This window comes from Octopus sinensis, linkage group LG13 (assembly GCF_006345805.1).
Source record: "Octopus sinensis linkage group LG13, ASM634580v1, whole genome shotgun sequence".
NCBI classification, from domain to species: Eukaryota; Metazoa; Mollusca; class Cephalopoda; order Octopoda; family Octopodidae; genus Octopus; species Octopus sinensis.
In genome coordinates this window covers 53,013,915-53,026,628 of record NC_043009.1, presented here as the reverse complement: position 1 = coordinate 53,026,628, position 12,714 = coordinate 53,013,915, and the positions used below count along the sequence as shown (strand labels likewise).

Here is a 12,714-nt window from a genome sequence, read left to right as displayed (position 1 = left end):
TGTATCTATCTATCTATCTATCTATATATATATATATATATATAAACGGCAGTTTGTCTGTCTGTGTGTCTGTCAGGTTGTACCCTCACCCTGACCACGGTTTTCAACCGATTCTGATGAAACTTGACACACACATAGCCCAATGTCATAATTCAAAACTAACGCAGCGAAAATTTTGAAAAATTCTCCCAGTTCTAAAAAAAATTGATAAATTCGACATGGGGTCGAGAATCTAAGCTTTTTATATGCAACACATTTTCTGTCTAGGGGGCACAACTCGACAGCTAGGGACAGCTAGGAACATCGTATACACAGAAGTATTCGAGTGAAGAGAAGACATTGCAACCTACACATGCGCCTTCGTTCCCTAGAGGGAAAGGACTAGATTGGGATTAGTCGTTGCCTACTAGGGGCTCTTATATACCCGGGAAACGCCGGGCTATGCTGCTAGTATATATATATATATATATATATATATATATATATATATATATATATATATACGTACATCTGTCTTCTAAATTTATTTCTTTTTCTAGAATGGGATCAAATGACAAACTGGTATTACAGTCTTGCTTCGACAAATTAAAAAGTTGTAATCAAGTTAGCATAGTCGCAGATATGCTTGGGGTGAATATCTCGAATATGATCCAGGCCAGCGAGAAACTGTGTGAAGACGAAGACGGTAAGATTTAGTTTTCCTCTTGTTAGGGTTATTTCTCTCGTCATTGTTAGTCAAGTAATACAAACGGACAGCTTTCCTGTTTCACAGCTGTCGTCCAAAGTATGACCATCAGTATACCTTCTTCACTACTTCTTTTGTTTTTTTTTTGTTCATAATTAATCATAATTGATATTTTGCCTTATAATTACAAATATTATTAAATACGCCACCTTAATCAAAGGGTATTTCTTTAAATTCCAATAGTATATATAGAAATTATATTTACTTTTATGTACACCATACACAAACACACAACACACACACACACACACACACACAATATATATATATATGTGTGTGTGTGTGTGCGTATATATATATATATATGTATATATATATATATATATATATATATATATATATATATATATATATATGTGTGTGTGTTAATATATATATATATATATATGTGTGTATATTATATATATATATATATATATATATATTATATATATGTATATATATATATATATAATATATATGTTATATATATATATATAAAATATCAGTAATGCAATACAAAGTATTGCCTTCCAGTAAAAAGTAGCCCATGAGGGAAAAATACACAAATTAGTAAATAAATGGCACAACTAGTACCGATATTTACTGGAAATAGCGAACGTAAAAATACGACGCTAATGTGTAGCTTCACCGCGTATGTATTAGCAAAAATGCGCGTGTGCAACAAAATAGAGAAAAAAAAAAAAAAACCGTCTTACCTCCAGGGAGAACATCTGAAAGATGAAACCCGGAAAATGGATAATGTGGTACCTGCAGGTTTCAGGTTTTGCAAGATATGTCTCTCACCCATATTTTGCTATATATATATATATATATATATATATATATATATATATATATATATATGTATATATATATATAATCATATCAAAGGGAAATGGAATTTAATTAGAATTAAAATATTCAATCAAAATTTACATTTCCAGTGGTCTAACGTGCAAATTAGTCAAGAGACTATATACTAGTCATACGATATAGTGTATATTGTATATACACTATACCGTATGACTTATATATATATATATATATATATTATATATATATATATATATATATATACCGTATACACTATATCGTATGACTTATATATAATATATATATATAATATAATATATATATATATACACATATATATATACATATATATATACATATAGATATATATATATATATATATATATATATATGCCGTATACACTATATCGTATGACTTATATATATATATATATATATATATATATACACATATATATATACATATATACATATATATATACATACATTATATATATTACATATATATATATATATATACATATATATATATATATATATATATATATATATATATATATATATATATATATATAATCAATAATATATTATATATATATATATATATAATCAAGCATGCAAATTCTGCGAGCGCGGTAGAAAGTAATATATTTGGGTAATATGCCGGTAACAATAATTTTGACTGCATATAAAATTGTGAAAAGTAACGAGACAAAATCGGGTAGAGAAGTATGGCGTATGGTGGAATATATTTTTGTATGGGTGCATACCAGAAATATACAAAGATACTAATCGGCACAATTCATGAGTTAGATGCTCGAGAGTTTTGTGAATAGCCAGGAGGATAAGGGGTTTAAGAAAGTCAAGAATGATTAACCTCTTTAAAAGCATTTGCTATATCGAGGTATATCACATCCACGTTTTAACGATTCATAGAAATACATGCTACAGCAATGGGACGTGAGTTTACTTACTGAAAAAAGAGCATTTCGAACTGCTGGTACTCCTAGAAACATTTCACAAACTGCACGCATAAATTAAACCAGGACAGGTTTTTCTGGACGTGTATTAACTTGAAATTTTCAGATCAGTTAAAAACAGTAATTTTTTTGTATTTTCTCAACACAACATAGCAAGCTTGCTATTATGTTTATTATATCAAAGTTAGTCCTACTCAGAGATTGTAGCTGTGCTGTTCTCTGTATTATCTTCATTCAATGCTGTAATGAAAATTCAGTTTCTTCCTGAGATTTCCACAGCTAAACTTTGCAGCAGATGGTCGAGCCAATCAATATATATAAGAGGTCAGGTATAAATAGGTTAGTTGATCCCAGTAGCAGGAATTTCCTATTTCATCTTCGGGTGGTCGTTGACTAAACTAACTGCCCCACCAGGTGTACCTGGTGAGGTGAGTATTGTGTTCACCCGACAGGAATAAAAACAAACCTCGTCAAAGGATGGATGAGCTGATTGTGAGCCAACGGCCTTTCTTACGACTGTACTCTCGAGTTCGAGTCGAAGTCCACGAGTGATGTGGCTTAGAGCAAAGAAACTATATCAGGAATTTTAACCTAAATGTCTTGCAACTCACATTCCATTATATACAATCACATAATCTCCTAATCCACATATTTTAATCACATCGATTCATCACATAATCGTTTAATTATTCCTTCCCAAATTAATGACCAACAGTCTATGCAACTTTAATTTCTTGTCATGTCAAATTAGCAAATTGGACAGGAGTCTTCTAATTCTAAACTGACTGTTTCTGAAATCAATGTTCTTTATTCTTGACCCGTTATCAAGTGATACAACCTATGAGAATTATTGAATCTTTCCTCATAAACATACATCTTCACATGTCTCACGTAGCCAGAAAATTGTTAACCTTTGCGCCCACATCTCAAACGTAACAGTGACGGTTAATAATGATCACCTGGTCTGGCACTCTTTACTTAACTAGTATCAAGTAGTGCACTTTCCGCTGAACAACATCCATTACGATTAGAAAATAATGTTGTTGATCGTTGGAAGAAATATTGTTATTCATCGAGAGTAGTTGTCGACCGTTTCCAAATTAAGAAACTTCGGGCTAAACTATATGTCTGTACTGGAAATTCCCTATGAAGTGGCTCTAACTTATCTAATACATTCACACTCAGCTTTGGTATTGGCGAGGATTAATTACATGTCCCACATCGTTCTCTCTGTGCATGGAATTCCTGATACATGTTAACTCTATCATAAGTGATGTTGCTCTTTGATATCAGTCAGATTAAAAAAATAACTCTATAGATACAATCCTAAAAAACAATTACTTCTCCGACAGACTGGCAAAGTGGAAGTTGCAAAGACTACTCCACCTCATCACTCATTCCTTCTATCTTTATAACAGCAATTCTTACTTATCTGAAATACTATATTCTCTATTACACTTGTGAAATATTCACTGCGTACACACACACACACACATATACACACACTAACACACTGACATAATACACACATGTACATAGACAAATATACTTATAAACAGACAGATGATTTAAAGAAACTGTAAATAAAATAGTAATTTATAGCACATTTTACTTCAATTTATTTCAGATATACTTGATGGCATGCCGTGTTTAATACAAAATACTAGAGTAACAAATACATCATCGGGATTTCAGCAGCTCCTCGAGAAAGGGACTAACTTATTTATGCAGCAGGCACAAAATATAATTACAAGAGAAGAATACAACAGGAAATATTGTCCGTATGTAGAGAAAACTTGTTTTGATTATTTAATGATGCTTCAGTGATGATTGATAGACGTGGAAAAGTGTTAATGCAATTAGACTCAAACCTCAACGCCCTATAATCGGATCTCACTTGGGTTGATTTCCATCTCTCCTGAGCAGTATGATAAATATGCTATACGCTATAATATATGCTGTAAAATGCTAAATGTTATAAATATGCTATATGCTAAGTATTAACATGTTACTTTTGAAAAAAAATTTTCATATTACAATTGTAATGTTAATATCCACGTTGTGGATATTGATGTACGTGTCACTGCGAATATCTTGTTCATATATGCCTGCGAAAACATGCGGACTACATGTCGATAAACCCACACAGACAGACAGATAGACAGACAGACAGACAGACAGACAGATAGACAGACAGACAGACAGACAGATAGACAGACAGACAGATAGATAGATGCTTAATATGCACGCAGAAAGAGAAGCGTACATATATAGTTAAAAACGTCTCTACATTGAACGTGGAAAAACGTTCTCTACATTTGTTGAGCGTTCAGGAGTAGGTTAGATATAAATGTACACGTCTTATCGTAAGGGTGGTAGAAGTTATGTTGGTGAATACGTTAAGATACTAAGGACAATTGTTAAAACCAGGGTGAAGTACGCAGTGAAATGCCATACGTGTTTCAATAATACTCAGCACCATTTCACAAAGCCTACATAATCCAAGAATGAATGGCAGGATATCATTACGATATCCTGACATACGATATCTGAACTTGTAGCCTCTGAACTCGTCAGATTTTAATCGCATTTGGAGTACTACTGAAAGGGAGACTATTCGGCATCTTCAGAATACCATAGCTTCACTAAAAGCGGTCATTTTCCAGGTGATATCCAAAATGAATAAGAATCATTTAGTACAGGCATATCAATGATTTCAGCTTCCTTTGATGTAAAAATCGAAGCTGAAAACGGATTCAGAGAAAAATCGTATAAGAAAGCTTATCGAAAAAGTGCACACAATTTTCATTAAAATACATTTGGCTTTTGATAGATTAGAGTTGATTTATCATTTTCCCAAATATATTAAGTAGAAAATAAAGATTGTGAGGGGTATTTGAAAACATATTCTACACCTCTTATTTAATACCTCATCGAATTTTCCAATTTTCAAAGTTGTGATATATTTTATAAAATGAAAACCGGAAGTGATATCTGGAGAATAAACTGAAAATTTTATAATTCCATTGTAAATATGTAATCTTATTTACCCATTAAATATCCATTGCTAATTTTCTGGTATCAAATTGTATGTAGTTACCTATTGTTTTTGTGCTTTGTGAAAACTAAAATGAACCTTCAAGATGATATTTTTATCTTTTCAGACTTTTGGCAGAGGGAATTGAAAAACTGGCCGACTTTAGGTGTCCAGAAAAGTTTACTAAAATAATGCAAAACTACGGGTATAATATAATGTCTCACACATGCAGATCAATCAACAGTATTTCTTCATCTGGTATAAAATCACTTCCAAATATCTCCTTCATTTCCCTTGCTGTTTCGAATCATACGTTTTTGCGATTAGCTACAAAATGAAACTCGGTGACTTACGTATCGATTAACTCTATCTCCACGAGATGCCTAAATCAGAAACCAAAGTTTGTCCCCTATGTTTGCTATGTTGTGCTGCTCACTGATGAGCGTTCTGATTAACTAGATTGGCATCAAAACTGTCCCTCACTCTCCTTGCACTCTAGATCTTGCTGAACGAAGAGCTCAAGGGCAATCATTTCGAAAGTGAAGAAGACTGTGACAAGAGTCCTCGATACCCTAACATTAGAGGAATTCCATGGAGCCTTCACGAAGTTACTGGAGAACTATATGTGCATTGAAGTCAGAGGATCTTATATTGAAGTGGTTTAGAGTTTTCTACTTCTTTGGAATTAATAAATGCCTCTCCTGAAAATGTCCGAAAATTTATGGAATGCAATTTGTACCTGCTATCATATAAATAAACATATATCTACACTCTGCCAGATAGATAGATATGTATGTATATGTGTGTGTAGATTTTGTAGGAAACATACTACACTTGTTTCACTTTATAGCTTTGTATTGCTAGTTATTTGTTGATAAATGTATTACATAATCTGAAGTACATAACAAAGCCATCTCGTCAGGTATTCTGATCAGTTGAATTTTGAGCCATCCTTGTTCTCTTGACTGGTTGACAGACTGAGAATGTCGGCATTCCTCCTGACTACCTTGTAGGCCGAATTCACAGTACAGCACTAATGAGTTAATTGGCACAATCATTGAGAACCCTACTCCTCGTCTTTACGACAAAGTTGCATGACATAACCGCAGTCTACAAAACTCCAGATAACAATTAAATATCCTATTTTTAATTTGCTTATTTTCTCTAGTGTATAAATGTGTGGAGGTGGATACGTGCTTCTGTGTACAATTCCTGATAGTAGATTGTTTTTGCTTTTCGATTAAAAAATCTATAACCAAAACTTATTGATCAACTGAAATAGATTCAATGTGGTGCACAATAGAATCGAACCTAAACCCATGTTATTGCAAATATTACCACACAATTGTAATGCTACAGTGTTCTGTAAATGCTAAGATGTTAAAAGTAATAGAGCGAATCGTTGGCCACACATACTCATGCACAAACAGACTCAAAATAGACACACATTACATAACTAAACGCATAAATACTTACAACTAATTTCTTAAATAATTATTTACTCATTATACATTTCAGTTACTATTTCTCCACTTATACCATCGATCAATGGTTGTATGGGGAATGCTCTCCATGAATATCGGAATTGTCTGTCGAAATTAAATCCGAATCTCACCTTGCATAAACTCTCGCCAAGAGGACAAATGGATTTCATGTGCAGGTAAGTTGACATTTTATTAAATACTAATCTAGTTGTTTACTGTCTTATAATTAATGAAATCTTGTACCTTTGATAGAAATCAGCCAGATTGAGTTCCACAATAAAATGAGATTGATATGAAGATAGCTTGGGTATTTATATTATCTAAAGGACACAATACATGTTTTTAAGTGCCACTAATAGTTTCATATGTTCATAAATATCTCAAACATATTCATCAAACAAACCACATATCATAACGAACAGTACATTTTATATATATATATATATATATATATATATATATTATATATATATATATATATATATATATTATAATTTAGGGTATCTGATAGATACCGCCACGCTGGAAATAGCAGCCAAATCCAGTAATTTTTTGCTAGCATATTTGGTTTTTTTGTCTTCTCTCCTGGTGTTATATGATCACTTAATGTGGCTTTAGAGTCAGATTTTTGCTGTTATTTCCAGCGTGGCGGTATCTCTTAGATACCCTAAATTATAATCTTAATAATAATTATTAACTTTGAAGGTTTTTATTCCCATGCTGGCCACTTGATAAGATCGATATTTAAATATCCTAATTTATATATATATATGAGCAACTTACTCACTTTTACATACCTATGTATTTAAAAATGAGTAAGTTGCTCATATATGTTATATGTGTATGTGTATATATACATGTGTGTCTGTTTGTGTGTAATGAAGTTAAACTAAAAAATAACATTTGGAAATAATTTAATATGCGCGTTTCAGGTTTGTATAATATCTAATAGGAAATGCATCCATTACGTAAACCTTCCACAGTTAAAATATTTCAAAAGTTTTGAAATGCTTTAACTGATATTATGCACCGGATCCTTGAGTAACACGCAATAAACATATATATATGTGTGTGTGTGTGTGTGTGTGTGTGTGTGTGAAAGAAATAATTAAGATTCAGTTGAATTAGGTACTTAAGTGAGGCACCAAGTCAGTCTAGTATTATCTGCACAGCTCGAGGTTGAATAAAATCAAATAAATAACAGGATGTCAAGTATTAATGCAATGCGACCGTTTCAAGTGGCTCCATTTAATTGAACAATGCATGCGTTATATCAATTTACATACAATGCGAGCAAATACATCCCCACACATGCACACACACAACACCCTGACAAATACTAATCGCAGACATACACACACACACACAAACGTGCACGCATAAGCTCACACCATCCTACCAAATATAAAACACAAGCACATGTATATATACACACACACACAGACGTAAAAAGCACCAACCGATCATGGCCGCTGCCAGCCCCCCTGGCACCTGTGCCGGTGGCACGAAAAAAGCACCCGCTACGCTCACAGAGTGGTTGGCGTTAGGAAGGTCATCCACCTGTAGAAACACTGCCAGATCAGACTGGAGCCTGGTGCAGCCTCCTGGCTTCCCAGACCCCGGTCAAACTGTCCAACCCGTGCTAGCACGGAAAACGGACGTTAAACGATGATGATGATGATTCTCCCTCTTTGTTTCTCTCTCCTTTCTCTCTCGCTTTCCCCACTCTCTTACTCTTCCTTTCTCTCGGACTCTCCCTCGCTTACTCTTACTCTCTATCTTTATCTATCTCTCTCCCATTTATAAACAACAAAAGATCTTGAATAAGTTGAGAAATAAAATATTTAGAAAGATCAATCATAAATATCAGGCAGCAACAACGGAAAGGTCTGCTTCAAGGCAAACAGCAAAACACTAACATTTAAAAGAGACAGACGAACTTGCGAGCTGAATAAAAATAATAAAATATTGGACACCAAAGTTTGAAGGGATAGAATGTGAGGATTGTAGAGTCACCATGGCTGGCATTTGTTAACGACGGACAGCATCGTTTTGACAGTTTGACGGCTGGCGTAAAATTTTGAACTTGATGTAAAAGAAAATCCCTAAACACCAAGTTTTGAATTGATTCTTTCTCACGACAGTAGACTCACCATGGCAAGCATTCAAAACTTCTTCATCATGGACGGCAACACATTGACGCAAATTTTTTAGCTTGATGTAACAGAGAATTCCTAAACACCCGCTCCTTTAAATTTTAATCCCCTTCCAGCCCCATTTAGACCCCTTTTCACATTTTGGTTAATATAATCCGATTTCATTCGGGTGTACTGGGGCCACATTTTATAAGATGAGGAATTTTGTCCTAGAGGTCACGCCTTTCATTTGAGGAAAAAATAGTTGTCATGCAAACTTGCCAGCACTTTTAACATAGGTGTGCATATTTTCAGCTGAACCGACCGACCACATAATGCACACATTATATATATGTGTGTGTTGTGTGTGTGTGTGTGTGTGTGTGCACGCATTATATATACAAATTATATATATATATATGTATAAATTAAATTAGAGATAAAACCACTAATAGGCAAATGAAACAGTAAAAAGCCAAAAACAAAAACATAAAAATAAAAATATAATATAGAAAATATAGAAAATATAAAATTGAAAAATTTAAATTATTTAAATTTAAAATAAAAATTATTAAATTATATTTATAATTTGTTTAAAAATATATATAACTATCAAAAAGTATTAAAAAGTTTAATATACATAAATACAGATATATACACTTTGTATATATACATTATATATACATATTTATATATAGAACACACACACATATAAATGAACGCAAGAAATATCTGATTCATAATATTTGTTCTCATGCTCGTGTGTTGGTGGTGGCGATGATAATTCTCTCTACGGATGCAGACAGATACATAAAAGAACGCCGTCTGACGAACTTATAAAGGGATAGTGAAAGGGAGTTAGAGGGAAATGGAGGAAATAGTGTGAGTGAGTGAGGAAGACATATACGTAAAAGAACGGGAGTGGACTTGTCAAAGTGGGTTTTTGGCCCCTAGCAACGACACCTTTTAAGATACGGATTTCTATTGTAGCCCACGGGCATCGTCACCTCATTTTACATGTCCCTGTAAATTTTGGAGTGAATCGGACGAGATGTAGTGGCATTGAAAGCGATCCAAGCGGTAAAAACGCATTTCAGTTTTATATAGATAGATAATATATATACTATATATACTATATATATTATATATATATATATATTATATATATATATATATATATATATATATATATATATAAACAAGAAGGGTAGTAATATATTTACTACTAGCACAAAAGACGAATTAGTCATAGACAAAAAATATATTCATATAGAAAAATATTATTCATGTAGTTATACAATTAAGGGCTCCTAAATTAAGATGCCGAGTGCTGGGAACACAAAAAGGGGATGAATTTATCGAGAGTGAAAATCAAAAACGTTTACCGATAACTTTAACAACTCGAACCGCGGTTTCTGCTTCTTTCTAACAAAACACAGAATATGTTTGCTAAGGCTAGCTTCGTCAGCGAGTCGCCTAAATTGAATCGAGGTCTGCAGCGATGTGGGACCATGTGTTGATCCCGACTATAGCAGATCTTAACTTTTCAAATCTCTGCGGCAGACGCAAAACTTACACGGCAGTATAGGGTATGCCGGGAAGAATTTTACGAATAAATCCATCATGTAATATGCGAATATAAACAAGAAGGGTAGTAATATTATTTCTACTAGGTGCCCAGCACAAAAGACGAATTAGTCATAAGACAAAAATATTATTCATATAGAAAAATATTATTCATGTAGTTATACAATTAAGGGCTCCTAAATTAAGATGCCGAGTGCTGGGAACACAAAAAGGGGATGAATTTATCGAGAGTGAAAATCAAGTTGATTCGGGGTTAACCTCAGTAAATAAGGTACTCAATACATAGCAGAGTAAACATAATTTATTATATAGAAGGAGCTTCTACAGGACTAGAACTGTTTCATTCAAGAGAAATCTTCAGGAAGCTAGTTAACAAGAATTGTATTGGCATTTATACATTTAGGCAGGTTTAAAGGGGTGGTGGTGGTGGGGGACTTTTTGGGGGTAGGCATAGCGCAAAATATCATACTTGGGGGAGTGGTCAAGGAGTCAGTGGTAAATTAGATAAAAGAATAAATAAAAGAATAAAAAAATATATAAAAGAATAGAGTTTTAGGTAAATAAGGAGATTCTCACTTATACCTATACACATATGTATACATATATACACACACACACACACATATACATACACACATACATACACACACACACATATATATGTATATACACATACATACACATACATATATCTACACACATACATACATATAATATATTTATATATATATATATATATATATATATATATCATATATAACACACATATACATGCATACACATATCACACACACATGTATATCTACACACACGACCACGCATACATATACACACAAAAAAATATATATATACATACACACACATACACATACACGCATACACACACATATCCACACACACACAGACACGCATAACACACAAGCCCCTATATACACATATATACACATACACACATATATACATATATACATATGTGTACTATACAACCTACACATACACACATATACATACAAATACAGACCCATTCCCTAATTTTAATTTTATATCTTCATTTATTACTTTTGTTATCTTTGACCGCTGGTCACAAGCATCTTGGCTATGACAGCAAGTCCACTTATCTTTCTACTTGAAAACAAGCACTCATTCACGCACGCACACTCATTAGCACGCACACTCACTCATTCGTACACTCATAACACATACACGCACGCACGCGTTATATTCATACATACATACATCTACATACATTCACGTATATACAATACGTACGCGTACCTACAGATTCATGTCTACATTTTAGAGGCTAGTCTATACAATACCACCAATAAATATATATACACACATACATATACACCTACATACAAATACATACATATATATATATATATACATATACATATATATACACATATATATATATATATACATATACATACATACACATATACACGTACGCATACATACATACATCCATACATACATACATATATACACATACACACACCCACACGTATACATATACATACATCTATATACGCGCATGCATACAATACAAACATAACATACACATATACATACATAATACATATATATATATATATAATATATATATATATATATCTATACACATACATACATATACAAACATACATATACAAATATACACACACACATACATACACATATACACATACACGCACATACACATGTACATGCGTACCCATACACACACACACACGCGCGCATCCATATATACACATAAGTACACACATGCGTAAAAGTATACATATAAATCCTTAAATCCTTAAAAATGTTTTAGCCCGAAGGCCGCGGCCATGCTGGGGCACCACCACTGAATGAGCTACACTAGTTTGTGAATCCACCTCTGATACGTGGCACTTGATCAACAAGGGAGTTCGATGCTGCTGCCCGCATCCGTGTCTCCTGTCGT

At 33.1% G+C, this 12,714-nt stretch overlaps 1 protein-coding gene across 1 annotated transcript in view; it reads left to right on the top strand.

Moving 5' to 3' along the window:
- The first annotated feature begins 545 nt into the window (after window positions 1–545).
- Window positions 546–12,714, top strand: part of LOC115218675 — a 40,326-nt gene continuing 28,157 nt past the window's right edge. The window contains exons 1-4 of the mRNA XM_029788600.2: window positions 546–685; window positions 4,148–4,301; window positions 5,685–5,815; window positions 7,076–7,217. Of these exons, the coding sequence (XP_029644460.1) occupies window positions 622–685; window positions 4,148–4,301; window positions 5,685–5,815; window positions 7,076–7,217 (491 nt within the window). The 5' untranslated portion in view covers window positions 546–621. The remainder of the gene's footprint in view (window positions 686–4,147; window positions 4,302–5,684; window positions 5,816–7,075; window positions 7,218–12,714) is intronic.